At 34.9% G+C, this 19,999-nt stretch overlaps 1 protein-coding gene across 1 annotated transcript in view; it reads left to right on the top strand.

Annotated features, from left to right (window-relative positions):
- LOC140744493 (thrombospondin type-1 domain-containing protein 7A) overlaps positions 1-19,999 on the top strand; it is a 196,745-nt gene that overhangs the window by 154,309 nt on the left and 22,437 nt on the right. Inside the window, exons 3-4 of the mRNA XM_073076108.1 lie at positions 17,885-17,969; positions 19,482-19,589. Of these exons, the coding sequence (XP_072932209.1) occupies positions 17,885-17,969; positions 19,482-19,589 (193 nt within the window). The remainder of the gene's footprint in view (positions 1-17,884; positions 17,970-19,481; positions 19,590-19,999) is intronic.

Raw genomic sequence — 19,999 nt, forward strand, 5'->3', positions numbered from 1 at the left:
AACCACCTGTAGGGTTGATTTTGGAAAAACCCTTAGATTAGATTTTTATTACTTTAAATCAGAAAGCTAACTACCAATTTTCATCCAGTTTGCTTTAAAACTGACGGACTTTCATATTAACTTTCAACCCCCATTTAACCCCCTTAATGGTGGAATATCAAAAAATCCGTTCTTAGTGCGCATCTACATTATAAAATGAAGCTATATTCCAAATTTCATGATTGTAGCTTCAGTAGTTTCGGCAAAACCTTGATTAATACGTTTCGAACGTGAGTATCTTTTCGCTTTTATATATATAGATAACCGTTGTAAATAAATGGTCTACGATTTTTTTCTTTTATTTCAAATCTGACTGGTTCTTCCAGCCAACGTCGCGTATAAATATATAAATCTCCATACATGGTATCAACTCGAACACAAGTCGACTCACGTTTCGGCGATAATTATCGCTGCGTGAACGATATATTACAGAACAATTGCACATCTGCCACATTAACGCGGAGCTCGTTACGGCGCAATCGCGCGGACTGCTCAATCACAATAATGAACACGATATATCAGACGAACAATAAAGCTGACGATGTATCCGCTATATTTCTTCAATTTATGTTGGTAATTTACATACTTGGTTAATAGGTACAATTAATTACTATCAATTTACTCAAAAACTAAATATGCTGCATGATTTTATGCACCTTTAAAAATAATGGCAAAAATGTTGTCCCACTCTTGCACTATTTTTGCACCCACTAATCCTTTCTCAGTCTCGAAAACCCCAAGAACCATTTTTATTGAGCTCTCGAATATATAACAACGTATACTACAAAGTGTTCAGGCTGAATTTCGGGTTACAGATCCCCAATTTTTATACTTTATAGCCTAAACCTTTGTAAAAATGGTATAATCTGCCAGACAATGTTGCGTTTAACTGAACAATCTCTTCATACATAGTATCAACTCGAACACAAGTCGACTCACGTTTCGGCGATAATTATCGCTGCGTGAACGATCTATTACAGAACAATTGCACATCTGCCACATTAACGCGGAGCTCGTTACGGCGCAATGGCGCGGACTGCTCAGTCACAATAATGAACACGATATATCAGACGAACAATAAAGCTGACGATGTATCCGCTATATTTCTTCAATTTGTGTTGGTAATTTACATACTTGGTTAATACGAACAATTAATTACTATTAATTTACTCATTATCTAAAAATACTGCGTGATTTCACGGACCTTTAAAATAATGTTAAAAACCCAAAAACTAGTTTCATTGACCTCTCGCGTATACACACACATACTACAAAGAGGTCAGGCTGAATCTCGAGTTATAGAGTACCGATTTTCAAAATTAATAGCCTAAAACCGTTGTAAATAAATGGTCTACGATTTCTTTTCTTTTTTTCAAATGTTATCGTCGTTAATAAGAAGCTTGGATATTAACGATATCACATTTTTATAACGTTACATTAAAGTAATAAGTGACTCATTTGATACTACAGTTTAAAAACAGATGCGGGTAGGTGAAGTGGGGACGACACCTTGGCGGCGCTCGAATTAACAGAGAGCGACATTCTGGTCGGAGACTTCAGCAAGAGCAGTCGAATAACGGAGATACTTGTGTAGTTATAATACTTCTAATCACTAGTGTGAACTTACTTACGTATAATTGTTATATCGTTACTCTGTACCGTTTATGTGACTATATTATTACATGACTTCAAGACCTACAAGATGAGTTTGATTTCATCAGAAGTGTACAAGAACCAGCTCACAATCATGGACGGCGATTCGTAAGTACGAACATACTGGACACAGGAATAAAAACCGTGAGTTAAAACATTATTATGTCATATGTGAATTCATCTTGGTAGAATAAGTAAAAATGGGGGTAGATAATGTCGTTGATGTAAGGGAAAACTCATTTGAATTAAGAAAATGGATAGATTGAGACTAGTAATTCAATGAAATGTTAATACCCTCTGAAAATGATATACTTAAATTTTGTGAACAAACTTTACTCTTATCAAATTACTTGTTAACATTGTAAACTGAGGTGTTTACTTCAAAATAAGTGCATTTTCTGTGAAGAAGTGTCTAAAAGTAATTTTGCAAGGCAGTTCTTGTGGTAAATCTGTCTATTTGGTTAAATTCTGTGGTGTAAAAAGTAAATCCTAATTGTTCTAAAGTTACACCTACTTTGAAATATATAGAAATACACGTACTTATGAAAATATTTTAAGGATCTTTAATCTTAAATGTGAGGCTTTATAGATATGGGAACCTAATGGTTGTTAATATAGGCTAATGTACGCCAGAAATTGCATACAGGTTAGATTTGAATTTATTTTTGATAACTTTTAATGTTTCAAACGGGGTTTACGTATATGCGTTTGTTTTTATTGTATGGAAGGGACTATGCGGTAGCAACAAACGCAGTTACAGAGTACAGTATACCTACTTGATATAAGTGACACGTTTATTAAGTTGCAAAATTTTGATTATTCATAATTGTACAGAAATGTATAATATCTACGTGGTACATATTTAACTGCCTGCAAAAAAGTATCACGACCACGGTATTGAGTGGCTGAGTGTACCCAGGAGGGAAATGGTAAATGAGTTTAAGGTTTATTGTTTTTTTTTTTGGATATTAATTGACTATATTTAAAAATAAACTTGCATTCACATCTACATTGTTCACATTTTCATTTTATAAATCAATGAAAGTTTCCTTTTGATTTCATATACTTGATACGTAATTGTTATGAAAGAAGCATACGTACGTTGCCAAATTTAGATTTCTATCAATTCTAGGCGAATTCACGCAGTACTGTGTACTACTGTGTTTTGACTCCCATAAAGTATAAATGCACATTAGTTAATGATCTATAAGAAAACTGAGAAACTTATGCGCAGCGGTCTTTGGAATATTATATATAAAAATATCTCTCTTATCTCCCATTCTACTTCAGACTGACTCACTTATACATAATATTAAATGTCTGTTTTAAATTTAGTATGCAACGTTTCGTTTTGTATTAATATTTCTTTACATCTCGTAATTTTAAATCTTTAAATTTCAATTTGAATTTGACACATTACACGTCCTTTTGGTTTGAAAATTGGGCACTATCAAATACTGGTAAATGAAGTTTGTACCTTAAACGTTGAGACGCTTAGACTATCGATATTATTAATTATGTGAGCCATTTACGAAATGATAAACGGGATCCACTTTGTATGGGATTGAGAATAAATTATTTTAAGTAAAATAATAATAATAATAATAATAAATTGATGCTTTTATAACTTGAGCTTAGTTCTATTTACAAGTTACAGCAATTAAGTTATTATACGTATTAAGTGAGAAACGGTCACTGAAGCCTACATAAATTTAGATAGTCTCTTGTATACCATATTTAAAATGAGTCTTGCCTGCGACTTTGTTCATGTGGAGTCAGAATATAATTTGAATTGCATTTTTAAAACGAGTCTTGCCTGCGACTTTGTTCATGTGGATTCAAAATATAATTTGAATTGCATTTTTAAAACGAGTCTTGCCTGCGACTTTGTTCATGTGGATTCAAAATATAATTTGAATTATACAATGCCCTCTGTCAAGATCACGGAGTACGTTAGTAATTTGGAATTGTCCATTACCTGGTCATGTAATGTTTTTTAAAAAAAAAATGTATACTTTTGACATCAACTTCGTAGTTTTGGTTTTAATGCATTTTCAAATATACAAACCGACAGACAATTTTTCTTTTTCAAATATATTCGATGTAAACACGTGAAGATTTCATTCTTATTATATGTATATCATAGCCAAATGAATAATAATGTAATCAAATAAAAGCATAGGTACATTTCGATGGGATTTTCTTATACAATAATTTACTTTTCATATAAATTTCATACGGTTCACAATTGCGTCATGTCTAGGTTTTCTCTATAGAAACATCGAGCATCTCCTTGAGAGTGTTGGTTGTAAATGATACATATTATATTAATATAATCTATATAGATATTACGCACTAATATAATTTTTATTACAAACTATATAAAAGTCAGGTGAAGCCGAGGCGTTTGAAATATATATAATAAATATGAATTGTTCGGTAATAAGGTGTATCATAAGATAGTTTGACTAACTGTTTGTTTGGCTGGCTGGTATAAAATCATGATCAACTTTAATAGACCTTTTTCAGGTCATAGAAATTTTAGGTTGTGATTGATAAGGAGCCACATGTTATGTAAAACAGTTATAGTTTTAAATCTGACGATCGTGATGAGACAAAATTAGAATCAGACAAGATTATTAAAATCATGTCATGTCATAGGTATTTCAAAATTTTTAAATAAATCTGACCGTTCAAAGTAGGTAAAAATCGAATTCAAATATTCCGTTACATACATACAGGTCAAGTTAATAAAAGCGTGGCAAAAATAAAAGCGTGTTTAAAAAAAATCTTTTATCAGTTGTAGACACAAATAAGTATAGTTAAATAATGGCCGGTTTCTGAAGTCATTTTTCTTGGTAGGTAGTTTACGAGTGTGTATTCAATAACACTATCCGTTTGATAACTACCTACGAAAAAAAAAATCCGCTTCCGAGGAACTCAATGTAAGACAAGGTCTGTTTAAACTCCGTTTAGATTAACGGACCATTTTAATGTGTTTATTCTTTCCATAACATTATTTGATTTTTTTTTAAAACGACGTTTGCGTAAAGTCTAGCAAATCTTCCTTAGTATAATGCATAACTTTTACAGTAAAATAGCCCAAACTATAACTTCCTTATGGGAATCTTAATTTAAAACTTTTGGTGAAATAAAAAAAAAAAAAAAAAAAAAGTTAAGTAGTTAAGCCATACACAATTGACAAGTATGTCGCTGACGTGAACGCATGGGTCCTTTGCTTTGTTAATTAAATTTTGAAATTCATGTAATAGTATGTATTATTATAACTGAATATAAATTCAATTTAATGTAATGAAATTTCTTTCTGACTTTCAAAAGTGGGTTATGTGGCCCTACTTTGAAAGAAATAATTTGAATTTGTGATAAATAACGTAAAAAAATTGGGTTCATACAACTTATACGTGTTATATTGTGTGAAATTCATGGTTAGTTTACCATTATTTAGTCTTTAACTTTGATATCATTCATTTCAAATATTCACGATATATTATTATTTTGATACTGCTTCATCAGTTGATAAAAGACGTACATTGGAAAGGCAACTATTTGTATAAAATAACATTGTAATAATTAAAAGAAGTACTAAGTAGTAATAAAATAATTTTATAATAGTATTTTGAGTCGCACAGATTCATTTAGTGGCCAACTATAGATCTATCTATCTATCAGTATAACAGTTATTGAACAGGTTGTTGAGCATTCCGAAATGGACTAATAAGATTAACGTCGCGTAACTTTATCGAATCAATAGTTGTTGGAGATTTAACTATTGGACTTAGAATCCAGACATAAGTAAAGTGGGCAGCTAGATGTTGTCATTACTGTAGGTGTAGGAAACTTTTTTTAGTTTGATTTTTATTTATCTGTAGTTAAGATGGATTAGTGCAGATGCCTCGAGCAGTGTAATGTTCGCGGGTGTCTCTTGGTGATGCATATGGTTGGGTGTATGTATGTATGTATGTTGGGTGGATGTATTACATTGAGTGAATATTGCATTTTTAGAGTAAATTTGAGTTGAGCACTGGCCGAATGTTATCGTAAACAAGGTATAAAAACTGCGGTGATACATGACTAGAGTGATCCTATATGAACATCACCTAGTTTAAACCGTGTGTTTTATTATTTAACAATGGTCTAATGCATTCGCTTCAATACCTGTCGCGCATATGACATTTATGTAAAGAGTCCTTATGAACTATGCCTGCAACAGAAATCCGTGGTGAACACTGTTGGGGCAGATTTATAACCTAGGTAATACACAACTAGTGTGATTCTATATGAACATCACCTAGTTTAAGCCTTGGTTCGGATCAACAGTTCGGGCTTTTTACATGCGAGTCGGTATTGCAAGAAAATGCGTAGAGTTTAAGCCATGTTTTTGATAAACAGTTCGGGCCTCTTACGTGCGAGTCGGTATTACAAGAAAATGTGTAACTCTTCTGGACTTAGGCATTAAACAACTGGTTTTCTTTTGCAGCTCTTGCATCAGACCATACACGATCGAGGACGAACGTGTGAGCAGGACGGCCGAATGTTATCGTCGTTAATAAGAAGCTTGGATATTAACGATATCACATTTTTATAACGTTACATTAAAGTAATAAGTGACTCATTTGATACTACAGTTTAAAAACAGATGCGGGTAGGTGAAGTGGGGACGACACCTTGGCGGCGCTCGAATTAACAGAGAGCGACATTCTGGTCGGAGACTTCAGCAAGAGCAGTCGAATAACGGAGATACTTGTGTAGTTATAATACTTCTAATCACTAGTGTGAACTTACTTACGTATAATTGTTATATCGTTACTCTGTACCGTTTATGTGACTATATTATTACATGACTTCAAGACCTACAAGATGAGTTTGATTTCACAAATCTGACTGGTTCTTCCAGCCAACATCGCGTATAAATTAACAATCTCTCCATATATGGTATCAACTCGAACACAAGACGACGTCGCTCCCACGTCGTCGGGTACCTTTTGAAGTTTTCCCCCTCGAAATGAAAAAAAAAAAAGGTAGGTAGGTAGGGTACTAATAGGATGATTATTAATAATTTTCGTAATTCGATGATATTTATATAATTTTCATGCAACAACGCTATCATACATACAAATTATTAAACCACTCGTGATTTCGCGTGTGTCCCTATCGCGGGGGTTTGCAACAGAGGCGAGCGATATCGAACGTGTTTCACCGAGCCTTCATTAAACCGACAATCGCTTACGCGGTTCATTGAACTAAGCCACTCTCGATCAATCTCACTCAAACATTATATTGACTGAAAGATAAATTACCCGAAGTACAAACGTAAACACACTTGTATTGTTTTCGTGCATCTTATGACGTCATTTGTCGACAGATTACGGTTTCACAAATTTGATTTTTTGTCACGCAATATATGGAAAGTACTTCCTATTGAATTTAAATTAAACCGACAATCGCTTACGCGGTTCATTGAACTAAGCCACTCTCGATCAATCTCACTCAAACATTATATTGAGTGAAAGATAAATTACCCGAAATACAAATGTGAACACACTTGTATTGTTTTCGTGCATCTTATGACGTCATTTGTCGACAGATTACGGTTTCACAAATTTGATTTTTTGTCACGCAATATATGGAAAGTACTTCCTATTGAAGTTTATAAAGGATATAAAAGATACCCTGGTGTATCTGGATAGAGATATTTATGTGATATAACATTTTAGCCTTTAACAGTGGGCGTCAATAGTGTCAACCAAAGCATCAACAGTTTTAGACAACGTACGTGGTTTCAGCACCATTTTTATCCCACTGCTGGCCACTGTTCTTCCTACATCTAGGAAAGACCTGGATCTTACAACTTAACTATCACTTATTTTAATTATATAAAATATCATCTCTCGAGAAGTCGAGAGTTTCCATACAGTTCTTTAAGGAATGGAGTTCATTTCTTGCTAGCACAATAACGGATTGAAAATGATTGAATCTATTTTAGTACGAATATATACTTACCCACTTGTCAGGACTGTACATATAACCTATATGGGAAATGTTTGGGCGTTGTAGGCGTTCCGGCAAGTCTTCATTATCACGAATTGTTACTCGGTTCATTGAACCCAACCCCTCGATTTCAATCGTATCGGTTAGGTGATTGATTTGCAGATGTGGGTATTGTGGGTATTCAGCTAATGAAACCAATCTAGGGGTGAAACGGCCTCTTAATAATGAAACGCTTTATATACAGTTTTTACAAATAAGTTAATTAACTCGAAATGGTTCACGGTCGCATCCCTTCTTATGTCCCACTGCTGGGGACGAGTTCTTTACGAGGGAAGTCTTTGAGCGTACTTCACCATTATTTACTTAGCATGCGGCTCCAAAAATGTTCTATACCTAGTATCGTTATGTCTTGCATATATACTTGAACGAGTGTGAAAAAATGACAAAAAAGTAAATTATAATTACTGAGCAGTGATTTAAACTGTGTTAATAAAACGTATTAATAGAATGAAGTACTGTATTTGTGAGCTCAATTAAATAAAAAATCATGTACTTAGGTACGAAAAAATTAAATACCCAGAATTTTAACAAACTTCATAAGAAATATAAAACGTCGAGACACTACAAATTACATTTTCTACCAACGATAATTTGTCTATTTTATATGAATATAAAAAGTTTCGCCTTGGAAGTTCGTAAAATTAACAAAGTTTCAGCTAAGAACTGATTTAAATTCAAAAACTGTATCAGATTAGCCACGTTCAGGAAAGGCCATAACAGGAAGTTGGAACTGGATATGAATTATATTCCAAATTTGAATATTTACGTCAGCATTCAGCCCACAACATTTTTCTGTTTTTTTTTTTTAATAATTTAATGGTTTGGAACATTTTTTGTGGAACACAGTTTGTGGAATAACTTAGTCAACGATTAAAATCTACAAAATACTTACCCAAAAGAGAACTCGCCCCATACTTATGATGGCAATTTATTATTCTGATTCAAATAGGCAGTAAAGTTTAACAATCTTAAAAAAGAGTAAGAAACATAAAATTCCAAGCATATTTCTACATAAAAAGTTTCTTGCATATCTTATCTTGAAGTGTCTTCTGTCAAGGTTTCGCAGAAGTCTTAATTCTTTTTCTAAAAATATACCCCTCGGAGACCGCTGACGTGAAATCTCCCGAATGCATATTTAAAACAGGCGTTCGCGTCACAACCCTCGACCGTAGAACTTTAAAACCGTTACTTGAAAATTTTATACGCAAACTGGGTTTAAAAAATAACGCCCTCATTTTTTAAATTGGGTATGTGTCTTAATTTGCGTAAACGTTGTGTAAATTTACGCTTTTTAGTATTCAAATTCCGAAATTACAATAACGTCAATATATTATTTTTTTTCACACCGTACTGATACGTACCTAATGTACCTACTGCAAAAAATTAGATAGGTACAGTGGGTAGGTACCATAGATATTTTTGTGTTTTTGTTTACGAGTACTCTCGAAAGCGGAGAGAATTTAACAATGTTTACGAGATTACTTTTACATTACGAATGTTTAGAAAAAATATAACAACATTCACATTAAAATATTTTATATTTAAATGAATATAAAGCAAAGGTATACATATAAAATTATATCCGCCACAGTTACCGTACCTAATATCAAAAAAGATGTAACAAAAAACTGTTATAATCATTTAAATGTAAGAAATAAAAACTATAACATTATATCAGCAAGAAAATAATGCATAACAAGCCATACTTATTCATATTTGCATAAAATACGGAATATGCCAGACAGCCGTACTTACTACGGAGGTTCTATATTTAATGCGACTGTCTAAACATTTGCATAAGAAGTGCTTCACGATGTACGACGAAGTCAGAAACTCAACTTGCATGCGAGAATTTACACAAATATTACATGCAAACGTCATGCACACGTCACTATGTCGCAAATCCAGACGACGCCATTAAGATGTAAATTGCATTCAGATAATATGTCTGCGGATGCATAACTATAAATAAACAGTGCGTATATGCTCTAACAATGCAGAATTCTTACAATAAAGTTATTATTGTGCCAAAAGAATAATCTACACTTTAGATGCCTAAATTAGATGGAAAGAATAAGATAAATACGTTTTGGGTTATTTACACACAAAAACAACAAAACTTTAAATAATTGAAATTGGAATATTAACTGGCAGTAAATGATTGCTAATAAAAAGTAATTTACACTTTTTTATTATTTAAAGATGTGACAGATTTTGATGCTAATAAAGTTCTTTTTTATAGTTTGCAACACAGCTAGTTTTAAACAATTAGTTTTGGTGATTCGTGATTTAATTATAATGATATTATGAGAGAAATATCTAGTGTCTTTTATATCTGGTATACTTGTCTTTTTTACATAACACCGTGTAGATTTCATCTATAATATAATTATGTGCAATAAAAGGTATTTATTTCCAATTTATCACTACCATAAAACTACGCTATCTTCGAAATTAGTAGTAAAATCCAGTCCTTAGCAGTTTATTTTATTTTATCAACAGAGCAACTTAAGACATTCCATTTGAGCCGAGTAATTAAGTCTGGAATAACGGAAAAACTTCCAGCGCGTCTAAAAGGATTCTCATTTACACCGGAAAATATGGAAATTACTTTTCACCGACCAAAAAAACTAAATATAACGAGCCTTAAAGAGAGCCAGTTGCATTCATTTTGGAATTTACTTAGAGGTGTTCGCAGTTAAAAAAACGTAGTTTATTCAGGGTAGTGTGAGTATAATTCAGTTTAATATTTTCACGAGTAATTTAGCATAGTAATATCATGCAAAATGCCAGCTTCTGTACATACGAGTAATTCTTGCTCACACATTTTAGAGAACGTTTTAAAGGCAAATATAAATATGCCGCCGTTTTCAAATATTAAAACGAGTGACTCACAAAATTATAATGACGATCAATCTATCCGTCCGACCTTAAATAAGCTGGCACAAAGCCTATTTTTAGCTTAAAGAAGTTCTTGCGTTTTGTTGGAATGCTGTGGATGCTGACTTACTTACCTCATGAGTAGCAACGAATATACTTCTATAGAAAAACTTCGACACCCCTATGTACACGTCTACCTACCTTGCTACCTGTCTCTCAACTCACTAAGATTTAAAACCTAACATAAATGTTAGGGTAGTTATTCATGCGTCTAAACGTGGGGTGAGAAGGAAGTGGAATAACTTGTATGAAATAAGAACAAAATGAGAAGAAAATGGCGCTCTTGAGACGCCTTTGCACTTTAGCAACATCAGACGCTTCCTTTTACATACATTAAGGCAGGGTTTCTCAAACTCATAATTTCACGTACCCCGATAACATTCTCTAAGTTACAGTATCTCCTTTTCTCCTTTAAATAAACTGGCTACGAGCGTTTCTTAAACTTATAGAGTTTCGACAAAATAAAGCATTTTATTAAAAAAATAAAAGTCCCTCAAAGCATAGTAGGTTATTGATTGATTAGTTAGATGAGCTTATTTCTATCTTATGTTGCGTACATTCTAGAAGCAATTTCACTTCGATTTCCCAAGTGCGCTTAGAAGCTCCGTATGTAAATTTTGTCACGTCCTCCTACGATTAATTGGCGTACTCCAAGGGGTACCACTTTGGGAAACCGTGCATAAAGCGAACAAATGTACGCGATACGTTCCACGTTCACAATCCAAGGATTTGAACTATCCTAGTAAACAGACGGTTTATATGCAAATGAGCGTCTGATCGATAGGGTGCGGATAGGAACGACATTGAAAAATTTTCCAGCGCCGTCTTCGCTTCATGTTAAACGCTTTGTTATGGAAATGTACTGTTTGTTTGAAACATAAACAGCGGATTGTCGTTTCAAAGTTCGTAATCCAATAACCTAAAAGTTTTGGTTTGTTTTATTAATCTTATTTGTTTTTGTAGGATCAACAAAAACAAATAAGATTATAGGTATACGTTTGCAAAGACATAAGACGAAATTGCGATTTCAATGAACTTAACCAACGCAAAGAATTGAACCGCTGAATCCACTTGTCAGAACTTGTCAAATAGACAGTCAAGTCGTGGCCACTTGTAATACTCAATAAATGAAATATGTACACCGTCAGCCTCGTAATTAGTCAACGGACCTCAGCTCGGGCGTAGTTGCAGAAAAAAGCATCGAAGGGAAGGTTAGTATGACGAATGTGTTGATATAGATACATACCTACTTAATAAGTATAAATCCGAAATATCTCTTTCTATTTAGTGCTATAACAACAGGTAATCATATACGTCGTTTACTCACTTCAGCCTTCTCTTTTGGACTAATATACTCGTATCGTATGGATTAAAGACACGATACTATATTTGCGTAAAGCAAAAGCATATAACTACTTTTGAAATTACATACTTTAGAATTCTAGCTGTCTAAACGCCGAGTAGAACAAATCGCAAGAACTTAAACATACCTAAACCATCGCTTGAATAAGAGAAGCGTTGGGACATTCGGATCCTTTTATAACACTTCCTCCAACATACATTACGCTGTAAAACAAATGCGCGCAATATGTTCCCAGGATTTGAAGTAGAATCCTAGACGTAAACCCGGTTTGTATGCAAATGCCTGATAGATGGAAGATAGAACGGCATTGAGGATTTTACGCTGCTATCTACCGGCGTCACATTTACATGCTTATCTCGCAAACTACGCTCCGAAAATGTACCTTTTTTTATCGAAATGTCGTCTCTCTTGTTTTATTGAACTTACGTATTCATAGTGCTTCGTTCGTACGAGACGCGCATATCTAAAACTTTGGGTCAAGTTTCGCAAACAAATGATGATCGTACCCTAAGTCACCTATTATGTAAAATACGCTATTTATATTATATATTACATTCGTAATAAGAGGAATAGTATTTTTTTAGACTCGCATAACGGAACGGTCACCATATCGTTCTGATGCAAAGGGTTCCGGGTTCGATATCCGACCGATATCTAAATTATGTATTTAGATATCTGTTCTGAGTTTGGTTGATATGTCTTCCTCTTTGAGTATGTCCAAGGCACCTTCGACACAGGGAATCCTTTTTTTTTCTTGAGGGGGAAACCTTCAACCTGCCGTGGGAGCGACACGGGGTTATGTGGGACTATTACCGCACTAAAACCCCCCCGGTGGCCGTCCTCGGCGCTGCGTAGAGGACTCCGGGATCTCCAAAGGAACGCGACCGGAGTCCTCTGCGCACTGCCCCGTCGGGCTCCGCCCAGGTGTGTTTGTATCACCACACTGTCTGGTGTATTTCAACCCCAAAGCCCCTTTTCGTCGCTTCTTACGACAGGCAGGGGTACCACCTCCCCCCTCCCCCAGGGGTATCCCCTGCCTGTCTTTTTCTGGTCCCGGAACTACAGGGACATCGACACAGGGAATCCTAGTGTGGCTGTAAGTGTAGAAAGCGTCTATTGATGTAAATATAAAGCGATGGAGTGGAATATAGAATTGTCAGAGATGCCGTAAGACGCAATTTGACGCTACGTAATTGAAGGAGAACTTACTGATTGTCAATAAGAATCAATAAAATATTTGTTACGAAATAACAACTTGAAAGTTCTAAGCGCCAATATTTCCTTCGCTTACTTTTGCTTCACTTATTTCAAGTGCTACGGAGTAGGTACTTTACCAAATCGAGTTATCGACGACGACCGTTAATTTAATGGAATCTTAAAGAAACTCAACAAACGACTCGTTAATTTCCTTTCGATCCCGCTCAATGCCGGCCCTAATTCACTTCCAGTTAGAATAACCAAATACAATTCCACAAAATCAGGACAAAAATATAAAAAGTGCGTAACATATCGAAAGATTTTTTAATAATATTTATTTATAACGCAAACTCATGTATAAATCCACAAATACCTTTTTAATTTACTATTAAAATTATAAAATGTTACAAAAATAAGTAAATTATTAATTTTGGATTTTTTATCGACATACGTTAAACATACCTACATTTCATTACACATATACTCCTAAACTGGAATATATTACAAAATTCTAAAATAGAATGTCCTGCAAGAATTGTAATTATGGAAACTCTACTCCGCTTTCAATATGGCTTCTACCGTTTCCCTTGATTAAAATTTGTTTTATTCTTAACTAGACTAATCAACAATACACTTTTTCATAAAAGAAAAGCGAAGTACAGAAATTGCTCTTTTCTCGGAAAATACTAAAGCATTTATAAATATAAGTGTTTATGCTTGGTTTCTTTGATATAACTAATAAAGAAAAATGAGTTTGATTGTAGTTTTGTATTAAATGCCAACTACTCTTATACTTATACTATGCTATTGCATTTTTTATAAGCGTGATTTACACCTCAAAGCCTTTAACAGGTTTTATTCTCAAGAAGTTTTGAGGCAAAAGTCTTCTATTAAGAATTAGGAAAATGGTCCGTTGCGAGCAAGATTTACTTGCTGTAATTCAATGGAAATAGTTTAAGTTTAACTATCAAAGCAGTCAATGATAGGTATTAACAAATTCCTTTCTAAAATGAGGTACCAATAACCGATAGTCACAAACTGGGAATATAATTATAATAATATAATTATTAAAATAAGCATAGCAATAAAGATCAATTTACCAAAAACTAAAACAGAACCGAATAAAATACGCTTTCAGTGAATGAAACATCTCTGTTAAACTACCACGTTTTATAAAAAGGGATTAATTAAATGAATCCTATTACGTAGATTTTCGGGAAACGGGAATGAAATTTTCGCCGCATTTCCATTTATAGCGAAACATAATTGAAATTAAAATAAGCCGAACGGGTGAATACCAATTCTCTCTGCCGCAAGTGTTGTAAATTATGTACAGAGGGAATTTTTTCACACAGGAAACGGGATATTTTTCTTTTTGTGATAATCAGCCCCTCCTTTTCCTTGTACTCCCCTGTACCTTTAATTCTTTCCCTAAGTTACCGGGAAATTAATCTACTGATACACCATATCGTAAAGACGATAGAACTCCTTTATTGCTCGATAGGGGTACTTTTCTACAGGCATAAATGCGTTGTAATTGCAAGAACCTGACAATACAAACTTATTTAGAGCATTCCTCCCACTTGTACTCCTTCAAGATAGCAAGATGTCTGTGAAAGACATAAAACTGCCTTTCTAGTAGCTAGTGGCTAGCTTTCTAGTATTTCTTGGACTAAGTCCCAACTAAAAGTTAGGTAGACGATTGCTACTTCTTATAAATAGAAATAGGTGTGCCCTAGCAAACGCAGACTTGCCGTAGACTCTATTCATACGCAAGACTACGCTGGGGACGCTTAAACATCGTCACCAATTACCGGCTTACATTCAGCGCTTAAAGCGCTAAACATTTAAGAGGTGAGCCAGGAGACAGTTCAGCACTAATTAATCCACGAAGCGCTCATCGAATTACCTCGCTGACGCCTCATTTGTTGCGCTACTTGCCGCTTAGTCATTAAAGTGCTTCGTTGGCACTGCTAAATACAGCGCTTCTTAACTACTTATGACGCTGACAACAAACGGTGTTACTAAAGAGGAAAATAGTCTGTGAAAGGTTACTGCTTTACGCCGAAAATGAGTTAAAGTGAGTTTTTAAGGCGATTTAGCAGTTATCTACAGCCAATTCATACGAGTTTCGACATCATATTTACATCATTATGATGTGTGGATTTTCAAACATGTGCGTATTACAAATTAATTTCATCACTTATTAATTAATGTCTGACGTAGAGTCTGAGTGAAAAACCTAAATGACTGTCAAAAGGAGAGGAGACTCGTGCCCAATAGAAAGAAAGTATTTGGTTTTTGAGGACTATATATTATTATCAAATGTTTTATTTAGTCATTTATCGCATGACCCTTTTTTAATTTTATCTTTTTTACACGCCAACAGCAATAACACATATAATGAACAAAACATCTAAGAATATTGGCAACATTTTGCTGTCAATGTAACGAGATCTCAGGCAAACTTACAGTCATAGCAATATTGCCACATCCGGATGCAATATGAATGATAACATATTGCCCCGATACCAAGCAAATCGTAAATAAGGAATAAGCATCCATCGCATACCGATTACCCGTTTTCTGTCGAAGTCGATAAGAGGATGACTCAAAACAGATACATATACATGAACGAAACGGTAGATTCCCCCGATACCGCCGTTAGATTGAATATATATGTGTCGTGTATTTTGTTACCTTGTTATATTTGATTGTTTTCGATTATGTGGCTTACACAAAACTACTATAAATATTTACAGTTGAAACAAATGTCAATTTATCATCAACCCATCATTGTCCCACTGCTGGGCACGGGTCTCCTCTCAGAATGAGAAGGATTAGGCCATAGTCCACCGCGCAGGCGTATTGGTAGACTTCACATACCTTTGAGATATTTTTTTTATAAATCTCTCAGGTATGCAGGTTTCCTCCCAATGTTTTCCTTCGCCATTTAAGCAAGTGATAATTAATTTCTTATCTTAAATATCAATTATTTCTTTTGAAAAAGTAGTGAGAGTTTATCTAAAATATTGATTTAATGAAATTAATGGTGGATATTCTTATCGAATTACGTATGTCCGAAAACTTTCGACTTTTTAATTGACAATAGACTGATAAAATGAGAAATAATAGAGACTAATAACAGTATACTATACTTATAATTATGTAGGTATGTACCTTACAATATTGTCAACATTGAATTTCCCCGAAACCTCCGGGGAAAGCAATCGTATCAAATCTATTTTCGTACTCTATTTTTGCGAGCTTGTTATCTTTTATCGTCCTCGCTTATAGCAATAACAAAGCGGTATGGAAAAACCCACTCTCTATAGATACCCATAGACCCAAACGTACAATAATGGGTAATGGTTGCTTGGGATTAGATCTCTCGGTTTCGCAAATACTTTGATTGGGTGCGGACAAATAAATATGTAAGCACATAGAAAAAATACGATACAGTACTTTATTGTACACCAAAATGAAATGTTAAAGTTTGGAAAACAAGAAGATAAAGTATAATATTAGTAACAGACGGGGATCTCATTCCCGAAAGTAATAAGTTCCAAACAATAATATGCAGAGTGTAATAGTATAATGGTAATTTTTCACGAGGATGTCTGTGGGTACATGAAGATAATAGGGAGGACGCGACAAGAATACTGATTGAGTTTCAACAATTAAGCTTTTCGGAATGTAAATGTATGTAGCGTTCAAACGCTATTCTCCACATACATTTAAGCGTCAGTTGCAGCTACTTTTGGATGCTCGATGCAGAAAATAAACGCAAAAATGTGATGTAGCATTAATGCAGTCGCTAAACGCACGTTTTCGATGCGTCGACGGAACGCAGCTATCTTGGAAACGTGATACTGCATCACAATTACTTAAACTTCAATCACCAAAACCGCTTTCATCAATCACCAAATTCGTATCGCTGATTCAAAAAATAGCTAGGACTGCTAGGGTATATAATAACATATGGCGACTTCCCGCTATTCGTGAAGAGATGGTGCGACACGTCACGATAGTCCTGAATCACGCCACAGATGTTTTCTCAACATCTTCACCTATACATATATACAAGGCCGCTCCCCGGACATGATTACCTAGCCCAGCGGGAGATCTCCATTTGCCAAAAGCTCATCCCAATGAACTTTCAACATATACATATAGCTACCTTTTTTTTCTTTTTTTCTCGAGGGGGAAACCTTCAAAAGGTACCCGACAACGTGGGAGCGACGCCGGGTTATGTGGGATTTTTACCGCACTAAAACCCCCCCGGTGGCCGTCCTCAACGGTTCTTGGAGAACTCCGGGATCTCCGACGGAACACAACCAGAGCCCTCCAAGCGCGATGCCCCGATCGGGCTCTACCCTGGGGGAGCAGTTTTCGCTCCTCCCACACCATGTAGTGTTTACGACGGTATGCGACCACACATACCGCCATCCTTCCCGGGGTCGCTTGCTGGACGGTTCGAGATCCCACTCTTGCCGCCCGCAACCCCGGAAGCCCCCTTTTAGTCGCCTCCTACGACAGGCAGGGGATACCGTAGCCCTATTCTAGTCCCGGAACTACAGGGACATACATATAGGTACCTAACATTTGATTTTCTTGTTGCAGAGATGAATGACGCAGAGTATTCGATCTACGTGGGTCGTTGGACTGAGTGCGTCGCGGATACAGAGCACATCAGAATCATTGAAAGGTAATCTTACTTTACATATGGCACATATTATGTACATTACATATACGAATTTTGATCAGTTATGACGTAGTCGCTGGAATATCGTGGACGCACGGCAGTGCGTCTAGACAATTTTGGGTTTTAAAATAGCGTAGCATTTAGTGTAAGCTGGTTATAAAATCAAGTATCTTTTTTTAAGTCACGTGTAAACAAAATTAGAAAAATATTTTTTATTAAATGAAAATAGTAAATTAGAACACTTGCAGTTTCAGTGGTCCTTGCTGCCCATAGATCTGCAACAAAGTGTCATATCTTAGTTCGATCACGAATGTGTTGCTGCCCTTGGATTAGGGCATATGACTAAGTTATAGCATCTCTACCTTACCGTATTCTTCAACCAGTTTCATACTGCTATCACATATGCATCACAAATAGGTTTTGCCGCAGTGCCACATAAAATCACCTTAAATTTAAACATACTCGTAGAATAAGCTTTGATAATACTATTATTTCGTAATCACCAATTTACACATTCCATATAAACTATTGATTTATACAATTAAAATAATGAACATCAATTATTGCAAGCGGCAGTCCGGTTGCAATGAAATTTAATGATACAAGATTTGTTTACCACAAATACGCTTCGACCAATCGAAATAATTATGTCCAACATTTGCAATTAATTTCATCGTCAATATTATTTTCGATAATCAAACGATGTCATTAGTCTCTATATATGTCATCATGCTGCTTCATTTACATAATAAAAATTTAAAAAATGTCAAGTAATTTTTATGTTTCTCCTATTCAACTTCTTATGCAATAGCGAAAAGGAGTGTAGTACGCCTGATGCTGAGAGGTCACTGCCGTTCAAGAACTGTAACTGGCTCCAGAAAGAACAGTACCCTTACCATGAGTTTATACGTTTCGATAAATATGACTGTTTTGGTATTTGTTTACGTATTTGCCCATACTATTTCCAATGAGCACCCCTAGCGGATTATATCAGAACTTGGAAATTGTATGGGCCAATACGTAAACAAGTACCAAAACAGTCATATTTGTCGAAACGTAAAAACTCATGGTAAGGGTACAGAAATCCCACTGACATTCTATCACTGATGCATTACTCTTTGAAGACTTAAGCCTCATTTGAAATCCGTGTCATTTAACCAAAATACTGTACTAAATAGATTTATTAGTGCTACATATAAACATATGTATTCCCACTTAAGGAATCACTGCCGGTCTAGAACTGTCACTGGCCCCAATAAAACAGACAGCTCATTTGCATTTGAATAGTCAAACGTAATCTATAGAGATTACCTTAAAGTGTGAAGAAATTGAAGAGACTTATCTCTTAAGATTAAACTGAATCGCGCCCTACTGAAATCTCTGTCATTTAACGAAAATAAAAAGCCTAGGTAGCCAAAAAGGTCATTTAGTCACAATAGGGGCTCTTGCTGAGTGTGTCTATTATTTGGCACGAGTGAAGCATTTTTGAATTTTGTTTTTGATCCTTTTGACCAGATTTAACATGCGATTGGAAGGCGACTCCTTGGTACACACTCCACGCCTGGGCTTACAGCGTCGACAGGTCCAGTGTCGCAGGAAGGACGGCCAGTTCGTCGAAGCTATGTAAGTTCTATAACGGTCATAACGGCAATAAACGTACTTTTGGAATTCGATCATAAATAATTTTTCCTCCATGGCTTAATTTGCTTTATAGAGTTTTGTTGGGTCTCATTGAAACTCACACTAAAATTCGAAACAAAAGTGTTATATTATAGTATTATTTTTTTATGCATTGCTATTGCAGTTGGTTTTTATTTTTTGGTCTGTTATATTAATTCTATTTTTTTTTCATACGAAAATAACGAGTACGATTAGGACGCCCTTAAATAGGTATATTCAACTTTCAGTACGCTTGAACATTTTATCTTTATGTTGATTGTTGTTATCCAAACTGAATAAAGATTCTAATTATTTTTCTGTTAGAAGATGCGAAACAATACTTTAGCAAAGAAGATACGAATATGAGGTACATT

Source organism: Epargyreus clarus, unplaced genomic scaffold, assembly GCF_041222505.1.
Source record: "Epargyreus clarus isolate Ecla_fem2 unplaced genomic scaffold, WU_Ecla_fem_2.2 ptg000008l, whole genome shotgun sequence".
NCBI lineage: Eukaryota > Metazoa > Arthropoda > Insecta > Lepidoptera > Hesperiidae > Epargyreus > Epargyreus clarus.